At 40.2% G+C, this 21,480-nt stretch overlaps 1 protein-coding gene across 3 annotated transcripts in view; it reads left to right on the plus strand.

The window, feature by feature from the left end:
* Positions 1-21,480, plus strand: part of AKT3 (AKT serine/threonine kinase 3) — a 318,344-nt gene that overhangs the window by 50,078 nt on the left and 246,786 nt on the right. For 2 of the 3 annotated variants that reach the window (XM_073899912.1, XM_073899913.1), the window contains exon 2: positions 12,223-12,284. The exons of the other annotated variant lie outside the window; for it this stretch is intronic. In XM_073899912.1, coding sequence (XP_073756013.1) covers positions 12,223-12,284 — 62 coding nt within the window. The remainder of the gene's footprint in view (positions 1-12,222; positions 12,285-21,480) is intronic. 3 annotated transcript variants of the gene reach the window in all.

Here is a 21,480-nt window from a genome sequence, read left to right on the forward strand (position 1 = left end):
TTGTCATTGTCTTCATTATTTAGATTTTACTTATGGCTAAGGTGCTAGCTGGGATTCATCCACATCGGCCACTCTAGGACCAATGTTTCCCACATTCCCTCTTCCTGCAGTGGTTCTCCTCAGTCTCCCACACCTAAATTAACTATTCCATCTGTGTTAGGCTCTTCTGTGTGTTACATTAAGCTGTGTTCTCACTCAGTTCGTACATAGATTCCCCCCCCAGCCACCACCTCTTTTGGGGCCTTCCCTGATTTCCTATTTCTTTGTAGTATTTCAGTAGCATGAGTGCTTGTGTGGTGAGAAGCTCTGTGCTCCTCTCTGACCCCTTTCCCCAAAGCTCGGATGGATGGGAGGTGGAACAGGAGGTCTGGGGTGAGTAGCAGCGGAAGAGGAATGTATCACCCTGCACCATTTCCGGTCCAGCAGCTTCTAATCATTTTGCCCTCTCCATCCCAGATGCTTTCTGCAACTTCAGCGTTCATGATTGACTGGTTTACTATTATTTGCTTCTTGCATACTTACCTCTTCAATTCAGAGTTCTTAATTGTTTGTAAAAACTAAGTTACTGGTTAAATTTTGCCAATACAAGTATCAAGGGGATTTATTAGCACTATTGTTGGTCTCCCTGAACCAATGGAAGGGCCAGCATTGGGCTCTCAAGATGGGGGCCACACAGCTGGGAGCAGTGCCTCTCTTCCTAAAATAGCTGTGGAAGGACCCCCAGTAAATGAATATCCTGCTTTTGAAGGTTGCCATTCTTTATCACATTTATATAGCTCTTACATTCTGTAATGAGAAACTTGTAAACTGAGAAATTACTCCAAGTACAGGTCATTGTGGGGGAAGCGATGGGGTGACTGGATTTGTAGTTCCTAGGATTTTATTTTATTTGTTTATTTTTATTTTTTAAAAGATTTTATTTATTTATTTGAGAGAGAAAGTGCACATGCAAAAATTGGGGGTGGGTGTATAGAGGGAGAGGGAGAAGCAGACTCTCCGCTGAGCAAAGAGCCCAATGTGGGGCTTGATCCCAGGACTCTGGGATCATGACCTGTGGCGAAGGCAGACACTTAACTGACTGAGCCACCTGGGTGCCCCAGTTCCTGGGATTTTAAATCCAGAAATGCGAGAAAGAGGTAACAAAAATTTTTCAGGATATGAAAGCATACTTTTGGTCTATTTTGTACTGGATACCTCTTTTTGAGGAGGTTTAGAGGCTAGCCTTAGGTTCAGTGCATTTCTTGGTGTGTTCTGGTTATAATGGAATTCAGATCCCTTGATCAGAACCCTCCCATGGTTTCTTGTCTCATGTAGAAGAAAGAATTGAAACTGCTTTTTGATAGTCTTTAAGGCTCAGAATGATGTGGACAGAGGTGGGTCTACCACAGAGCTAACTAAAGTTTACAGCCTGTTGGTTGTGCAGGCCGTTTCCTAGGCTGGACCAAAATCGGTAGAGGCCACTATAGTTTTCCACTGTGACTTTCTTCCTGTCACACTCCCCATCCTTTCAGACTATGCTGAGGTGGACACCAGCAGTTGGGGAACCCCAAGGAGAAGGGCGTGGGATACACTGATGTTATTTACAGTCACTTTCATGGATAGTTTAGTGGTTGCAAGCTAACCAGGTGTAAGGACACCTCCTGGCTGGCATCTGCCCACGATGGTGCAGGGCCTGAGGCTGAGTGGGCGTAGGAACTTGTCCTGTGGCACTTAGCCCACACTGGAAGAATTGTGGGCAATGGAGGAGAAGCCAAGATGGACCATTTGCAAATTTACTGAATATTCTCCTAATCTTATAGCTCCTATGTGAAAGAAACATAAAAGAGGTTTTCACCCATTCAATAATTTGACATATTTACATGGCATCCCCAAGAGCTGGGAAGCTGAAAGAAACCTTTCCAAACAATCAGTAATAAAAAACAAAGTTTTACCCTGTATTTCAGATGAAAGACTAAACTGTTGTCTCTCAAATTAATGCAAAAGTGTGGCAGGGAGTTAATTATTAAAAATAATCATGTTATCAATTAAGATGTTTTGATGTGGTTGACAACTCTTCAAGATTTATAATTTGCTGGAGTTTCCTTTCTTATTCCAAAGAAATAATTCAGTTAGGACCTGATTTTGTTTTCATAATTGTGTATTCCTTTTCTTGAGCGAGCCCTTCCTCCCACTGCAGAAGCGTCCAGCTCCATGGAAACCTGGTTTACCCCTGGGTTTCCTCCCGTCTGCCTCTGCCCACCTCCTGGCCTGCCCTCGTGTCCTCGCCCACTACAGTGCAGGCAGACTCATGGAGTTGTTCCTCAGGTGGATTGGTGGCATCCCCGCCACACACCGGCCGCCCCTGCCCGTCACACTCTTGCCTTGGCTTTTCAAAGAGCTTTTCGTTTTCTTCTCGGGACAGGTGCCTTCTCAGAGAGTCTTTGACCACCCGGTCTGCAGTATCCTTTTCTTCCTTCCTCATCTCTGGCACACCACCTGCTTGATTTTCATAGCGTGCGCCAACATTGGCCCTTCTGTTGTTGTTTTTATGGGCCGCCTTTACCTTCCCGGACAGAAGCTCAGCGAGCGTAGGAGAGCTGTGTTCACTCCCGTGTTTGCCAGAGCCTCGAACAGTGCCTGGACCTTACTGTTAGGCCCTCAGTGGGTATTTGTTGAAAGAAGAGTTACGAAGAAGCTTGCGCTCGTTCATTTTGCTGTGTATTCGCTAGTTCCGTTTCTTATGTTAATTGTTTTTTTGCGTGTTATTGGACAGATACAATTTGTGCATCCCTCCCTCACATTGCTGCCTCTCCTCCTACCCTACGTAACCCAGAGGTACGCTGAGTCAGTGCTTAGCATTCTCACCCATTTGTATTTTAAGTTTTTTCTTACGTGTAAATGCCTATATAAACAATATAAATGTTTAACAGTAGAACTAGTATGTTTTCAAGCTTTACACAAATGATACCATATTGCACGTTATCCTCACCTTTTTTTAAACATTATGTTTTTAAGATGTATTTATATTGATACACAGAACCCTAATTTCTTCATTTGCATTGCTGTGTGGTTTTGCATGAATAAATCACAGTTTACCAAACTGTTCTGTTGAAGGGCTTTTAAGTGGTTGCTAATTTTTTTCCCTATCACAAACCATGGTGTGATAAGTGTTTCTGTAATGTATATGTGAAATTATTTTCTAGGATATATTATTGCAAGTAGAAATCACCAAGTCATTGGGGATGCTCATCCTTCACCTTTACTAGATTGTGTATTTTGTTTCCTAAAGTGCTTGTCACCAGGTGACTCCACCAGCGGTTCCGGAGAGGTGTCCTCTCCTTGCCATCGCTTTGTTTTGTCAAACATAACGTTTGTCATTCCGGCGTGTGACAATGGTATTGCGTGTTTAAAATTTGCCTTTCTCCAGTTACCGGCGGGGTTTTGAATTTTTTCATGTGTTTATTGCTATTTAATTTTTTTTTAAAAGATTTTATTTATTTATTTGACAGAGAGACACAGCGAGAGAGGGAACACAAGCAGTGGGAGAGGGAGAAGCAGGCTTCCCGCTGAGCAGGGAGCCCGATGTGGGACTCAATCTCAGGACCCTGGGATCATGACCTGAGCCGAAGGCAGACGCTTAACAACTGGGCCACCCAGGCGCCCCAGCTATTTAATTTCTTTTGTGAATTGCTTTTTCTGTCCTTTGTCCCCACTCAGAGTTTTTTGTACTGGATGATTTGTCCTTTTCCTGTTGATTAGTAGGAATTATTCAGGTATTGATAGTAATAATTTATCCAAATCACAAATACCTTCTTTCAGTTTGTGGCTTGTTCTCTTAGTTGCATTTGTACTAATTTTTTTCTTTTTTAATTTTATTTTATTATGTTATGTTAATCACCATACATTACATCATTAGTTTTTGATGTAGTGTTTCATGATTGTTTGCATATAACACCCAGTGCTCCATTCTATATGTGCCCTATTTAAAAAGAATCACCAGGCTAACCCGTCCCCCACACCTCTCCTCTCTAGAACCCTGTTTGTTTCTCAGAGTCCATAGTCTCCCATGGTTCGTCTCCCCCTCTGATTTCCCCCCCTTCATTTTTCCCTTCCTACTATTTTCTGCCTGTGTACTAATTTTTGTTGTTGTGCCAAACTTTTCCATCTTGACACTGGTACATGTATCAATCTTTGCTTTATAGTTTTGGCTTCCGGTATCATCATGAAGAACCTCTTTGCTTACGTTGAGGTAATAACGGAAGTCTGTTTATTAATGATGTATTACTGCTAGCAGATTACTACCCAAACCTACTTAGTTTAAAACAAACTATAAACATTTATTACCTACTCCCTGTCCATGGGAGCAGTGTGGCTGGGTGGTTCTCGCCTCTGTCGTTGGTTTGCAGGTGAGATGTCACTTAGGTTGCTGTCATTGGAAGGTTTGACTAGAGCTGGAGGACCTGCTTTTAAAGATAGTCCACTCACACGGCTGGTCGTGGGTGCAGGCTATTGTAGGAGGCCTCACTTGGTCTTAGGTCCTTTACCAGAGCCACATGAGTGACCTCATAAGATGGAGGCTGGCTTCCCCTGAGTGAGTGAGGGAGGCAGCAGAGTGAGATAGAAACTCGTTGTCTTAGGGTCACGTATGTTGGAAGTCACAGCCCTACTCGCTGGGGAGGAGATGGCATGGGGACTGCCATAGCAGGGTGTGTGGATCACTGCAGGCTGACCTGGAGGCTAGCTACCAGAGTGCCTTCTGTTTTCTTAATAAAATAAATAAAAGTTCTTTCACATTTAGGTCTCCTCCACTCCACTTTGAGGATTTTATATTGTGTTGCATGTGGTGTTGGAAGGGGATCTAGCCTCAGTGTTCTTCTACAGGTATAATTTGTCCTAATCCCATTTATTGAATAATCTGTCATCATTGTTCTTTTTATATGTGGGTTTGTTTCTGGACTCTCTGTACTTCTCCTTTAGCTTCTTTTTCTCTTCCTCTGCCACTACCACTTTACAACAAGTACTGATCTTTCTAAACCAAGTCCCAAACTCCCTTTGTTCTTTGTGGTTGGCTTAGCTCTTCTTGTCTCCCAAGGGCCATTAAGAGAGAATTTGTTAGATAAATCTATTTGAGTTTTAGGATCAGTTTTCTAGGTTCCATGTAAAGTCCTGATTGGATTTTTCTCATTTTAAGATACAACTTTTTTTTGTCATTAAAAAAGTAATAGTGCTTCATAAAGATTTGTGAACTATAGATAAAAGAAACATAAAAGAAGAAAACATCCATAGCTCCATCACCCAAACATCACCATTATTGTGATTAGGAATACTCATTAGAAAGTCTTAAAGATTTGATTTTGTAAAAATTAAATTTGCCCTATAACAAAGGGCATGATGTGTTGGGAAAAAATGAGGATTAACATTTTTCTTTTCTTTCTTTGTTTCCTTTTTTTTTTTTTTAAAGTAGGCCCAATGTGGGGCTCAGACTCATGACCCTGAGGTCAAGACTGAGCTGAGATCAAGAGTTGGACGCTTAACTGACTGCACCACCCAGGTGCCCCTAACATTCTTATTATGTAGTGTGCTTCTATAAATTATTAAGAAAAAGATAAATGACCCTATAGAAAAATGGGCAAAGAACATGAACAGGCATTTGACAGAGGAGGATGTACAAAGAAGTGCATATACCCATTCCTCAAATGGTAGCATTTTTCTACATTTTGTTTTCTCTTTTCTTCTCTCCCCTCCTTTTCTCTCTGTGCCCTTCTTTGTCCCTCTTTATATATGATATTTTAAATATATTTATAGAGATTTTTAAAAAATATATTTAGATGGTTAAATATATTTAGCTTCAAATATATAGATTTCTTTCTGAACCATTTGAAATAAATTTGAGATATAATGCCCCTTGTGCCCTTATACACTTCAGTCTGTGTTTCCTAAAACGAGGACTTTATGTCACATAATGTGTAGTTATCAAAATCAAGAAATTAATATCAGTGCAATACTGTAATTTTGATATTGCCAATAATAACCCTTATTCCGCCCCCCCAAAAAACACCTTAGGTCATCTTGCAAGTCTCAGTATGTGACATCATGATGTTTCGTCATACAACAGAAATATCAGTTGTTCTGTCTCTTCGGTTTCCTTTAATCGGGAGGCACATGATGTTGATTTGTCCCAATCCTGGTGATGGTAACTTTGGTCACCGGTTGCAGTGGTATTTTGTAAGTAATAAGAATCTTGTGGTGTGATGCTTTATGACTGTGTAATGTCTGGTTACTCCTCAGACTTTGACCCACCAGTTTTAACATCTATTTATGGTTCTTGTTTGAATCAGTTATTAAGGATTCATGGTGGTTTTTCTAATTCTCTTGTTCCTTTCTCGTTTTAATTGGCTTTTAATAGAAAGAAGAAATTTCATTTTCCCTTGTGAATTCTGTTTTATTCAATGGCTAATAATTTTTTACTATCACTATTAACTTTTTAAAAATTCATTTTTCCTTAAAATATTTACTTTTATTTATTTATTTATTTTAAAAGATTTTATTTATTTATTTGTCAGAGAGAGAATGCAAGTGGGGGAGCGGCAGGCAGAGGGAGAAGCAGATTCCCCGCTGAGCAGGGAGCCTGACGCGGGACTCTCCCCCGGGACCCTGGGATCATGACCTGAGCCAAAGGCAGACACTTAACTGACTGAGCCACCTAGACATCCCTAAAATATTTATTTATTTATTTATTTATTTATTTATTTATTTATTTAATTGTGTTATATTAATCACCATACATTACATCATTAGTTTGTGATGTAGTGTTCCATGATTCATTGTTTGTGCATAACACCCAGTGCTCCATGCAGAACATGCCCTTCTTAATACCCATCACCAGGCTAACCCCATCTCCCATCCCCCTCCCCTCTAGAACCCTCAGTTTTTCAGAGTCCATAGTCTCTCATGGTTCATCTCCCCCTCCGATCCCCCCCTTCATTCTTCCCCTCCTGCTATCTTCTTCTTCTTTTTTTTTTTTTAACATATAATGTATTATTTGTTTCAGAGGTGTAGGTCTGTGATTCATCAGTCTTACACAATTCACAGTGTTCATAGCACATACCCTCCCCAATGTCTGTCACCCAGCCACCCCATCCCTCCCACTCCACCCCAACTCCAGCAACCCTCAGGTTGTTTCCTGAGATTAAGAATTCCTAAAATATTTATTTTTAATATTCCCTTATAATTATCATATTAGTGTCAGGTGTACAATATACTGATTCAGCAATTCTGTACATTACTCAGTGCTCATTGTGGTAAGTGTACCTATTTCACCCATCTTCCCACCTCCTCTCTGGCAACCACCAGTTTGTTCTTTGTATTTAAGAATTTGTTTTTTTGTCTCATTTTTTTCTTTATTTCTTGAATTCTAGGTTTAAGTGAAATCATACGGTATTTTTTTCTTTGACTTGTTTCACTTAGCATGATACTCTCTAGATCCATCTATGTTGCTGCAAATGGCAAGATTTCATTCTTTTTTTTGTGGCTGAATAATATTCTGTTTCATATACACATCGCATCTTCTTGATCTCTTCATGTATCAGTGGACATTTGGGTTGCTTCCATATCTTGGCTACAGTAAATAATACTGCAATAAACATAAGGTGCATATATCTTCTCGAATTAGTATTTTTGTGTTCTTTGGATAAGTACCCAGTAGTGGAATTACTGGATTGATAATACTAGTTCTATTTTTCATTTTCTAAGGAACTTCCATACTGTTCTCCACAGTGGCTGCACCAGTTTGTATTGCCACCAGCTGTCACTAGGGTTCCTTTATCTCCACATCCTCATTAATCCTTGTGGTATTTTGTGTTTTTGATTTTAGCCATTCTGACAGGTGTGAGGTGGTATTCTCATTATTAATTAATTAATTAATTTTTTTGTTAGAAGTAGAGAAGGGGCAGAGGGAGAGGGAGAGAATCCCAAGCAGGCTCCATGCCCAGTGTGGAGCCTGATGTGGGGCTTGATCTCACAACTCTGAGATCATGACCTGAGCTGAGATCAAGAGTCAGATGCTTAACCGACTGAGCCACCCAGGCACCCCTCATTATTAATTTTTAAATGCTCAAATTACCCCAGATTTGTCCCATGGAAGCCCCTTTAAGTAAGCTCCTGTATTCTTTTGACATGTCCCCATCAGTTTGTGAAGACTTTCTGACATTCTGACACAGTAAGATCCTCCAGGCTTATCCTGTCCTTTCCCTTTTCCGGCTTTAGAATCAGCCATTTCTCCACAGAGTTCTGGTTCCTTCCAGTGGATAACAGTATTATCTTTCTTTTATTCTCAATTCTTTTATTTTTAATTACCTTTATTCTTCATTACTGTATTTTTTATGCTATGTTGATCCATTCTATTTTTGCATGAGTACCAGGCTGTTTTAATTATTTATATTTTATATTTTAGTTAATTATTATTTTAGTAGATCTCTTTGCTATATATTTGACACTAATGAAAAGCCATCTTTTCTTGCTTGACTTCTAGAAACCCATAGTTCCTCTTTTGTTAACTTCTTTGACTGCTTTTCTTATTCTTTTTCTGGATTGTTCTTCTTAGATTAGGTTTTTAAAGGGTAGAGTTTCCTAAGATTCTGTCCTTTCTGTGGGGAACTAGATACTGTCATTGCTCAGTCTGCACTGGTTCCATCTCTCTGGGACAATTTGATAATATATATCAAAATTACAAATGTATATTCCTACTTCTGGGAATGTGTCCTACAGGTAACGTTTGCATATTTCATAATGACGTATGTACAGGATTATTCATACAAATACCGTATGTTAATAGTAAAAGATCTGGAGATTATCCACACTAACCCGAAAAGTTTATTAGCTTTTTCTCCCCATATCTGCATGAGGCTAGATTTTCTTTATATGTGTGAACCAAAATAAATTAGTGCAGCAGAATGGGAAAAATGTCTATTAATAGTGGATTGGTTGAGTAAATTTTCATGCAGCAATGCAATGGATATTATACATTTGAAAAGGAGTAGGAAGAATAGTATTTATATGGAAAATTATGGAAAAATTACTGCAATTAAAGAGGAAAAGAGCCAACTGCAGAACATATTATGTATTACTTTCTCCGTAAAGGGGAGGAAATAAGATTATGTAGTTGTATTTGCTTAAATTGGTGTAAAGGAAGTCTGGAAGGAAAAACAAGAAACTTAACGCTTTAGCCAGAAAGCAGGGTATGAACTGGGCAGATGACAGACAGGGGTGTGATAGACCCGTTTAATCTGTTTGATTTGTGATGGGGCGCCTGGGTGGCTTAGTGGGTTAAGCATCTGCCTTCCTGGGATTGAGCCCTGTGTCGGGCTCCCCGCTCTGCGGGGAGTCTGCTGTGGGTTCTCCCTCTCCCTCTGTTCCTCCCCCTTGCTCATGTTCTTTCTCTCTGTCTCAAATAAATAAATATTAAAACAAATCTGTTTGATTTGTGACATGTGAAGATAACTACCTGTCTAATTACTCTAAAACGTTTCTGGTATAGCTTCAAGTTAGTGTTGACACAGCACAAACTTAGACTTTGTAGTTCTGAGCCGCTGACCCACAGCATAATGTTCGTTAACACACTATATAAAGCCCTTCCTCTCTTTAGGTTTTTACTTTGCCGTTTCTGGCTCTGTGTTTCACATTCCAGCGACACTGAATTCCTTCCGGTCCTTCTCACACATGGCGCTGTTTCGTATCTGTGCCTGATTTACTTATGTCTTCTTCATATTCACCTTTGAAGAATCCGTTGGTCATCTCTGCAGGCTGAGTTAGGGGACTCTCTCACATGCCCTGTGTATTTGTCTATTATTGCTCTTATCATCCTGCATTGTAACGATCGGCCTCTTTCTAGTGCCCTGATGCAGACACTCAAAGATTTGCTGTGGGTTTTTTTTTTGTTTTGTTTTTTTAAGATCTTTGCCTGTAGGGTCTGGGCCATCCTTCAAGCAGCTACTACAGTCTTTCCTGGAGACAGACACACAGGGATGTAGCGAACGTGAGGCAGGTCTCATAAGTGAGATCGTAGGCAAAGTTATACTTCCACAGGAGGTCTTTGGCATGGGTCTGGAAGCTGGGCCCGAGTCCAGATGGAGACATTTCCACAGGCCCTGTGGGGGAGCAGTACATAGTCTGGTGGAGCTTCAGCAGAGAGGAATCATGACTCAAGGTGAATGGGGAAGGAAAGGAAAAACAGGCACAGATTGTGAGAGGTCGAACATTCTAGTCTCAGGAATTTAAATAGCATCTTGTAGGCAGAGTAGGACTATGGAATGTTTCTGAACGGGGAGTCAATCTGATCTGTGTTTTAGGATGATGACTTTTATGCTTTGTGTAGGGTAGTTTGAAGAACGAGGAGATGCGACAATGGGGCACCTGTGAAGATATTTTATACCTTAAGCTACAGTGTTGAATACAGGATCGGAAAGAGTAGCCAGTCACATTTTCAAACTCCGTGCTTTTTCCATACAGTCTGTTCAATCTGGAATCATGTTATTCCAGTGATGAGAGTCTATTCATCTTTGAAGAGACAGCTTATGTGTTACTTCTGCTTGTAATCCCTGGTAAATTCCCTCCAAAAGTAATTAATCATGCCCTGTTCTGACTGTGTTTCGTTTATTTCTTTTAGAACCTTTTTCATACTCTCTGTATCTTACAGTCATCGTCTTAATCACCCCCAGAGTTAACTGCATTCTCCTGCAGACCTGTGTTGCTTTATGTGACCCACTCAAGTAACACTTACCACGATGTATCATTGTTTGATGGTTTTTCTGTTTATTGCAGTAAATATTTCTTCAGTACCAAACCTCAAGGAAACCTTGGCAATCCATATGTTTATCTATAATGTATGATTAGACGTGTGAGTTCCTTAAGGGGACCTTATTTTGATCTCTTACACTAAGCACAGTTGGTGATACATGTTAGACCCTCAATATTTAGAGACATCAGTGGAGTGGGGTTGGTTAAAAACCAGGTTTAAATCCTGGCTCTGCTGCTGTAACTGGGGTCCACTGTAGAGAAGTTATTTAAGCCTGTGTAAGCCATAATTGTCTCGTCTGTAAAGTGGGGAATTCGTGAGCTTGGGCTGCCATTACAAAATATCAGAGGCTAAGCAGCTTAAACGGCAGAGAGCTTTTTCTCACAGTTCTAGAGAGTGGGGAGAGTCTGAACACGGGGTGCCAGCATGATTGGGTTCTGGTGAGCACTGTCTTCTTGGCTCGTGGGCAGCACCTCCTTGTTGTATCCTCACGTGGTGGGGAAAGACAGAACAAGCTGTCTGGTATATTCCTTTATAAGGACGCTGATCCCATCATGCGAGTCCCCCCTTACTACCTCATCGAAATATAATTACCTACCAAAGGGCCCATCTCCAAGCACCGTCAGGTGGGGAGTTAGGGCTCCCACATATGACTTGGGTGGTGGTGGTGAGGGGGACATAAACGTTCCATCCATAACACTGTCGTATACAGTGGTTGTGCCAATTAAGTAATTTATGGAAAGCATTTAGCACTGAGCCTCTAACATAACAAGTGTTGTGTTTATTTAACCTCCTATTATCATTATTTTGACTTGGCATAAATTTTACAGATGGGGTAATGGAGGAAAATTGGAAATGATCTGGTGATTTTGCTCTTCATTGATGGGGAATGTGTAATAATATTAATATAATATTAATGTGTAATATTAATATATTAATATTAATTAAGAAGGGAGAAGGGCGGGAGACGCCACTTTGCTCTATCCACAGGGGAGGAGAAGGTAGATGCTATTGTCCGGCTTAGAGATGGAGCCTAACTATGCTCACAGTAGAAGAAAAGAGAACTTTAATATTCTGTCCATGTATGTGACCTTTAAAATGTACTTCTTAATTTGTTTTTATTCAAATCTTTCTTTTCTTTTCTCTGGTTTCATTGATAGGTTGAGTTTTTCTGTTAGTCCAGGAAAACAGAAGTGCCTTGGAGATCTTTCTCCACAAATACTACTAGTTTTGTTTTGCTGGATTTTGAAAAGTTGTATTTCAAACATTAGACTTGTTCTGATATTTTAAAATTGGAGTATCATCTATTCCTACTCACTAGCGTTTGGATTTTGACTTTCTCCTCTCTAACTTAATGAATCGAGGACTTAATTTATGAGCCTTTCTAGAACTATTAAGACTCTCTAATTCTTTCACTTTTGGCAATAATTGTCTCCACATTTACTTTATAGAGTCCCCTTTGGTGGAGCCCACAGGCGGAGAGGAAGCACAGGATTCGTAAGATGGAGGGCGGGTGAGTGACTGAGAATTTGGGTTGGAACTCGGGGAAGAGTGGTAGCGGTTTCTCCTTAATAACAGAAATAAAACTAGAGGGACAATGTGCTGGTTTTTGTCTTACGTCAGTTGTATTAATAATTTGGGTGGCATGGTTGTCATGCCGTCTGTACTAAGATTTTGTCAAAATTCACACAGTGACTCAGCACACAGTTGACAGTTTGGGGAAAAGGCAAACAGTTGATCCCAGGGCTGAGCTTTTCTTTGGCGGTAGTGGTCAAAAGCACATCATTAAAATGCAGTTTGGGACTTTTCTTTTTTGTTTTAATAATAAAAATCACAACTCTTAATAATAGATACCATTTTAGTTGTAATTGGCAGACAAATATGCTTCTGGAGCCACAGAAGTCAAACTTGAGAGAAAGTAAAGAAAACTTAGAGCGAGGTGATATGTAATGAATATTAACTTAAAATAATTATCAAGTGACACATTTTCATTCAGAAGAAAAATGATGTGTGCCCAAGATTAACTTTATTACTTTTTTTTTTAAGATTTTATTTATTTATTTGACAGAGAGACAGCAAGAGAGGGAACACATGCAGGGGGAGTGGAAGAGGGAGAAGCAGGCTTCCCACTGAGCAGGGAGCCTGATGCGGGGCTCGATCCCAGGACCCCGGGATCATGACCTGAGCCGAAGGCAGACGCTTAAGGACTGAGCCACCCAGGCGCTCCTAACTTTATTACTATATATTATATAAACTCGGAGTTACGATTTTATACAACATAATATTGCAGCAGTGATACAAACAAAGGGAAAAGGGCAGTAAATTGACATCAAAAAAGGAACGGAGCCTGTGAAAGTGGAGCCATTAAAGAAAGGGAAAATCTGTGGGTCTGGATCTATGGCAGGGGTTTCTATTTTGCAATGTAAAAATAACCTTAAATTGGTTGTATTCGTTTACTGGTGAATTTATGAGTTTTCTAACAATGTATGTGTGGTACAGTTAGATGAGCCTGAGCATAATAGGATAAATACTAGAAAAACTTTGTCTCTGGGACTCTTTTACTGCTTTTTTTTTTTTCTTATTCCTTCAACCTCCTCATTTGGGGTCACCCTCCATAGGCCTTGCCCTGTTTTATCGCGATCAGGGGAGACCCTTTGGGCCTTGACAGGTTATCTCTGAAAGATGAACAGACACACTTGATGGCAGATTATTTTACATTTAATTGGGGCTCTTGAAAATCCAAACAGAATTTCCTTATGGTAAAACCTCAAACATTGACATCTGTTGCAGGAAAAATTTTTAGGGAAGAGGGTTTTTTGACTCTGCCCCCAAAACCCAGCCTGTTGCTGGGTGGGAAAGAATGAGCACAGCAAGAGGCCCGTGACCTGCTAGTGTGTGGGGATCTGGACTGGGCCCTCGATCGACCCAACATCTACCATTTGATCCTCACAGTGAGATCAGCATTCTCATGCACATTTCACAAAAGAGGACTTGAAAAAGGCAGAGACCAAGTGACCTTTCTAAAGAGGTTACAGTGGAGGCACATCTTAAAATCAGGACTTCCAGACTCCAAAGCTTTTACCTCCACCTCCAGACCAGTCTGCATTCTTCTGTTTTACCCAGACGTCTTTGTGCTGAACATACAGTTTCTTGCCCTCAAGAATTCCTTTACCTGGTTCTCTAGCGATGGTTCCCCAGCTCCCTTGTCCATCACCACATAGACCTGCTGCTTGTTGATCCCTTAAGTCTCTTTACTGGGACCTCCTGTTGGGCTTTTGGCTAGGAACCGAGAAAGGCCTTATTAGCAGAGATGGCCAACAACTGCAACATTCAGTTCTAATCATACTCAGGTTGGTTTGTTTTTTAGCAGATTGGCCAGCCCTTTTGCTTGTACTTAGAGTAAGGAAGTGTGGATGAGTTCCGTGTGGACCGCCATGTCTGGGAATGATCACAGTGAGAACTGATAAGTTTTTTGCTCTTGACCTTTTGAACAGATGTGTTCAGTATTACAAACAGTTTGAGAATGTTCGTTCAACAAAGAGCTCTCAGGTATGTACTGTGTACCAGGGAATGCTAGATTCTCCCCTGAACATGACACTGAAAACACATGGTTCCGACCCTCAGGGAGGGGGTAGTTTGGAAGGGAGACAGACAAGGGAGGTCCCTACTAGGATACCCTGTTCTTGTAGAGTAATGCAGGTGTGCAGGAGGAGAGTACACTCTGGAAGGAGCAGCTAGCTGTGCTTGGGGGGCTCATGGAGAGGTTTGGGGAAGAGAGTGTCGTTCCACTGAAGTTGGACTATGTCCTCGACTATAAGAAGCTGTCTTATACGTACTGTGTGTGGAGTATCTGTACCAACAGCGGTTCCCTCACATGGACACGTAACTGCAGCATTTAAGCTCGAATGCTTCGCTTCTTCCCTTTTCCCCTAGGTTTTACGTGGTCATGTATCTTCTTTTCCTCCCCATATATCTTTTAGAAAACTGGTCTAGCTAGCTGTTCATTTGTTTCCCTTTATGTTTCTGCTCTCTGTTCTTAAGTTTCTCTGGATTTTGGAAGCAGGCAGATAAATTTCTGGTCGGTCAAGCAAAGTCAGATTAATGTTGATGGTTGATCAAATAAATAAAAAATAAATCTTTACAATAAGTGCTCATTGTTGATTTCTGCCTTCTTCACAACACTTAGTAATGTGTGAAGGGTCACGATGTTGGTGGGAAATGAAGAGAGGAGGGTAATGGAACTAGGCACCTGATCGCTTTATCATCTTTACTGTGGCACAGATGGTTTTCTTCCATTTAGAATAATCTCAGGACTGAAATTGTCTGTCTCAGGACAGACTAGCTGTGTTCTTGAGCTGAAAATACAGTAAGAGGACAGTTGGCTGGAGGGAAACATTATATTCAGTGGTATATTATTTTCTGGCCCAGTTTGATTGTAAGGCTGTTTGGTGAGTTACACTTAGGAAGGTTCCCCTTTGATTAAGTCTTCTCATACATGCTGGTCTCTCATGTACATGTGGTTTTCACAGGCACATTGCCAGATGTGAAAGCAACTTGGTTTACTTGAGAAGCCGTATGACATTATGGAAAGAGCCCTGCACCAGAAGTTAGGAGAGAGGAATTCTGGACCTACCTCAGTCTCTTGTTCTTTTCCTTTGCGTTCATCAGTTAACTTCTTTTAGGTCTCGGTTTTTTGCTTTTTAAATGTTGGGATGTGATAATGCTCTCTGAGGTATTGGTTGGCTCAAAACTTTCATCCTTTCATTATTTAACTATAAAACCTTTGTTGAGTGCTTCCCACATTTCATGCAGGGAATAAAAGACGTGGAGTATATAGACCTATAGGCGATGGAAGAAAATTGAGAGTCCAGAAAAATCCATACATCTGGTCAACAAACCAGTTGATGTTTGACAAGGGTGGCAAGACTCTTCAGTGGGGAAGAATAGTCTTCAACAAATGGTACTGGGACAACTGGATTTCCACATGCAACAGAATGAATTTGAACCCCTACCTCACATTGTATATAAAAAGTAACTCAAAGGGGACTTAAACATGAAAACTAAAACTGTAAATCTCTTAGGAGAAAATGGGTAAATCTTTGTGACCTTCAGTTGGGTAATAGTTTTTTAGATTTGACATCAAAAGCACATGCTTTTGAAATGAAAAGCTGATAAATTGGACTTCATCAAAATTAAAAACTTTTCTGGGTCAAAGGACACTATTAAGAAGGTGAAAAGATGACCCATAGAATGGGAGAAGATATCTGTAACAGAGATCTAATAAAGGTGTAGTACCCAGAACATATCACAGAATTTTTATAACTCAACTATAAAAGACGACGATAAAAGACAAATAAAAAATGGTGAAGAATCCGAATTGACATTTCTCCAGAGAAGATACACAAAGGACCAATAATACATGAAAAAATGCTCAACATTATTAGCCATCAGAGAAATGGAAATCACAATGACATGAGATATCACTTCATACCCTCTAAGATGGCTGTAATCAAAGAGATCATAGGAAGCGTGGCGAGATCACAGAGATGGGGGGCCCTCACACAGGCTGCTGGAATTGTACCACAGTGAAGTTGCTTTGGAAAGCAGTTCAGTAGTTCCTAAAAAACTTAAACACAGAGTTACCATATGACCCAGCAGTTCCACACCTAGAGAAATAGACCCAAGAGAATTGAAATCCTGTGTTTCCATAAAACTTGCATATGAATGTTCATAGTAGCATTATTCATAATAGCCCCAAACTGAAAATCACCCAAATGTCCAATAACTGTTGTGTGGAGAAACAAAATATGGTGTAATTCAGAAAATGGAATATCACTCCTCCAGAAAAGGAATGAAATACTGATACATGTTCCAAAATGGGTGTACCTTGAAAACATGCTAAGTGGAGAAAGTCAGACACAGCGGTCACATATTGTACGATTCCATTTGTATGAAATGTGCGGAATAGGCAAATCCATAGGCAGAAAGCAGGGTAGTGGTTGCCAGGGGCAGAGAGGAGGAGGGGTTGGGGAGGGACCGCTGATGGGTTTAGCATTTCTTTCTGGGGTGATGAGAAGTTCTGGAATTAAGACAGTGGTGATGGGTACACAGCCTTGTGAATAACCTGAAACCCACAGATTGTACACTTGAAAATGGTGATTTCTGTGATATGTGATTTTTATCTCCATAAGATTTTTAAGAAGACATGGCCCTTCATGGTGCTGCAGTGAACAGTTTATGTGATGAGGCTAGGGTTCCGTGGGAGGTTACGGAATGACATTTTCTCCTAGTGTGTGGAAGTTGGGGTCAAACTCCTGGAATGAGTAACACGGGGACCTGCAGAATGAATTGGAATTATTTAGGTGAAAAGACATCTGATAACAGAAATGAAGAAGAATATGTGAGAATTAACAGCTTCCAGCCAGTGTCAGCTGTAACAGGTCTAAACTCCTCCCTCTTTTGTGTTCGAGACTGTCAGAGACCTTTGCCTTAAGTAATTTAATTACCTTATGTTTATTATGAGATACATATATGTATGTTACCTTCTTGGGAAAAACCTAGCATTTATATTTCATGATTTGATTGTAAGATTTTAGTCCATGGCATTTTATAATTTAAAATTGTCATGAAACCAAAGCTAGCTTCTAGAATTCGTTTATGCTGTTTTTTTTTCTATTTATGTTTTATAAGTTCAGTTTGTAGAAATTCTACTGTTTTCATTCCTTTTGACAGTTTGAGGTTAATTTCAGATCCTTGTAAGCATGATTTACTGTAGAGTTAGGATAAATACAGATATTTATTTTTGTTTTCTCTTAGGTAATAAGATGTTTTGTTAGGAAATTTCAAACATATACAAAAGTAGAGAGAACAGCATAATCAACACCCATGTAATAATACCAGCTTCAGAAATTTTCAACTCATGGCCAACTGTATATCCACTTACTCTCTTACCTCTGGGATTATATGGAAGCAAATCTCAGATGTCACATTGTGTCATACCTATGCTTCAGTTATCTCTAAATGACAAGAATTTTTTTAAAAAAACATATTGAGTATTTTTTAACTTGGAAATTTTTTTCTTAGGAAAACAAATTATTTAAAAAGTTATCTATTACTGGAAATTGTTACTGTTACTCTTACATTTTAAAAATTTGCTTACATATTCAGTTCTTCTAATAAGTATTAGGTATGTTTATAAAATAACAAATTTATGTTACAAGAATATGGTTCGTATATTAGTCTTTATGCTCCTCATTGTGACTAACGAGGACTTAACGCACGATAAAACTCTTCTCTACAGCTAGTCATTACCTCTTTACCATATTCAGTGGCCTTTACTGTTTGGCCTTCTGAGAGTCTGTATCATGTAATACTGTTTACTACCCTTTCCTTATTGGACACCATCTCTCTTGGCTTCCTCGACATCTGACCTTCTTGGTTCATCCCTGTGTCAGAGCCTCTTTCACGGACACATTTTCTTTTGATACCCCCCGAATGTTACTGTGCCCCATCCTCACTCTGTCCTCCAGCCTCTTCTGACCTCTGCACACTCTTAGTTCTGCTGTCTCAGCTGTGTGATGGGTTAGCTGTGTGTTAGCGAACCCCTAGTATTTGTTACTAGTGAATGAAAGAACCTCTTTTTCATGTTCTAGTTGAATATTTATTTTTTTAAAAGATTTTATTTACTTAGAGAGAGAGAGAGAGCGCACGCGCGAGCGTGGAGAAGAGCAGAGGCATAGGGAGAAGCAGGTTTCGCACCGAGACGGGAGCCCGATGTGTGGGGCTCGATCCCAGGACCCAGGGATCATGACCTGAGCCGAAACCAAGAGTCAGCTGCCTAACCAGCCTAGCCACTCAGGTGCCCTAGTTGAAAGTTTCCGTGGATATCTCGTGTCTTCATGAATTTGGATCTTCAAGACCGAGCCCATCTTCTTTTTTGTCACCTCTGATTCCCCTTCAGCTTTCCTTCACTGACAGATCGCCAGGTTTCTTCAGCTCGCTAGGCTGGAGATGCCCCTCTCTTCCTCTTCCTTTGGTCTTCTCTGCACGTGCTGTTATCTTGTCCTGGTAGTTCTTTCTTCAAAATACGTAAGTTATTTGCGTTTTATTATTATTGTTGTAGGCTTTTTCTTTCCTTCCATTTAGGAAACTTCCTAAGTCCTTTTAGGTCAGCTCACTGCTCTTCTCTGTGATTCCATAAACCTCTTGCATTGTCTTGTCTGGATGATCTATGTACACGTCTTTCTCTCTTTAGAACTCAAGCTCTTGGGGCGCCTGGGGGGCTCAGTCGTTAGGCGTCTGCCTTTGGCTCAGGTCGTGATCCCGGGGTCCTGGGATCGAGCCCCGCATCGGGCTCCCTGCTCAGCGGGGAGCGTGCTTCTCCCTCTGCCACTCCCCCTGCTTGTGTTCCTGCTCTTGCTGTGTCTCTCTCTCTGTGTCAGATAAATAAAATCTTTAAAAAAAAAAAAAAAAGAACTCAATTTCTTCGGGACTAAGATGGGATTTTATTCATGCTCGCCTCGCGGCACATGAGGCATTGTGATATTTATTAAAAGCTAATTGATTTGAATTGAACTTCCAATCCCTTTACCTGTATTCCCGCAATATCTACCTAAGGTCCTGTCTTTCCCTTGCAATATGTCCTCTGTAGAGTAGTCTGAAGCCTTTGAGTGTCTAAGGAAAGCAATAGAATGTCAATGTAAATCAACCCTGTAAATTTCCATCATAGAACTTACTGCCTAAAATTATTATTTATTTTCTTTTTTATTATGGGTTTCCCCGCCTGGAAAAACCCTCTGTGATGGTACAGAGCCATTTCAGTCATTTACATTTTTGTGTCCTCTAATATAACCTTCCACATAGTAAGACCCTAATAGATACTCGAATATGAATGGGTACTCTCCCCTGCGCCCCAGTAGAGAGCAGTGCGCTTATACCTAATACAAATGATTTCACAGCAGTTATAAACCTCAGACTTGGAATCTTTCTTTTGTATCAGAATAATCTTTTTAAATATTTTATTTAAATTCAATTTAGTTAACATACAGTGTATTACAGAATAATCTTTCTAAAACAGTGCTTTTATCAATGAAAATCCAGTTAAACTCCTGGGCCAGACTTCAGAGAGGTTCTGAGAATACAAACATAAGTAAGAACATCATTCCTGCTTTTTATGGAATCTAGGTGTGAAGAGGTAGAAGTGCTTACGATCCCTAGAGGACCTCTGCTAGCTCTGAGGTTTTTCTCCAGCTCCACAAAGACGTAGTCCGCAGGTGCCATTTTCCTCTGCAGGAGGCAGGAGCCTGGGTCTGTGCAGAGAGAGGAGTGAAAGCTGCCCACAGCCTGGCTGTTCCAGCGGGTTCCAGCGGCCGCCCTCATTCTGACTAACCCAAACACTTCCTTCAACCTGAGCAGTAACTTCGGAATGGAAATCTAATTCCTTCCTAGATGGAGATGATTTTTAGATCGTCCCTTGTTTTGTTAGTTTAGATAACTGAAGGAGAAGCCACTAGTGTTCTAATGGCTTTACTGAAGCCACTGAGAGCTTTTGTTGTTTGTGGTTTGGTGGATTTTTGTTTGGTTAACAGGGAATCAGGAGACATTAGTACTTAGCACCACTAAAGTCCTGCTTACTCACTTAGACTTATTTCTACTGCTCATTTACTCATTTACTCTATTTGCCTTCCCTTTCATTCCCATTAGAATGTAAGCTCTGTGAGAGCAGGATTTTGTCTGTTTAGTTCATCGCTTAACAGATGTTTGTTGAATGAATGCTTAGGAAGTGATTGGTAGCCTTCACAGAGTAGTTTAAGTAAAATAGTGGGGATGGAACCTGGTTTGCATGGTTGAGGATCGCCTCAGCTGGTGATTTCAAATCGAACAGGATTCTTCTCTCTCCCCTCTTTTAAAATGTTTGGTAAAGGGGCACCTGGGTGGCTCAGTCAGTTAAGTGTCTGCCTTGGACTCAGGTCATGATCTCAGGGTTCTGCGATCCAGCCCCACATCCAGCTTCCTGCTCAGCGGGGAGTCTGCTCGTCCCTCTGCCCCTCCCCTCCACTCATGTTCTCTCGCTCGCTCTGCTCTCTCTCTCAAATGAATAAATAAAAAAATCTTAAGAAAAGTTTGGTAAAGAGATTATTTATGAAAATTCTCTGCTTAGTCACTTCTGTTTCCTTTTTACTGATGGTAGCTTGTTAGATCTCTTTTTAAATGAACATGTCCTCTTAAGTATCCTTCTTGTAATTTTTATAAATTTTACAGTTATAGAATGTATTTATTACTGTAAGTTCTCTGATCTCAACTTCTTATGACTTTTTAGATATTTAGAGAAAATGAAAATTTTCAGTGTTCTTTAACCTAAATGCAGCTGTGAAATCATGGCAAATGGTTTTGGACCTTTGATTAATTTTATTTTGAAAAATTAACTTAGTAAATGTGTACCAAAAGTAAATGTGTGTGTAAATGACTTTATATTATTCAGAATTCTAGAATTAGACATCTGTCTAATGAATGCTGTTCTAAATGTTGCTAAATCATTAATAGTAATTAAAAGGTTAAATACAAGCTGAAGAAAGCTTTGAATTTTGAAATGTTTGCAATAGCTAGTAATCTGATGCAGACGTTTTTGTCAAAGTTGAAAAAGTTAGAACTAATTAATTTCTTGGGAGACATATGATGAATTGTAGGTGTGATAACATATTTGAGTAACA

Source organism: Callorhinus ursinus, unplaced genomic scaffold (genome assembly GCF_003265705.2).
Source record: "Callorhinus ursinus isolate GAN/ISIS: 27379988/994484 unplaced genomic scaffold, GSC_fseal_2.0 scaffold13, whole genome shotgun sequence".
Classification (NCBI taxonomy): domain Eukaryota; kingdom Metazoa; phylum Chordata; class Mammalia; order Carnivora; family Otariidae; genus Callorhinus; species Callorhinus ursinus.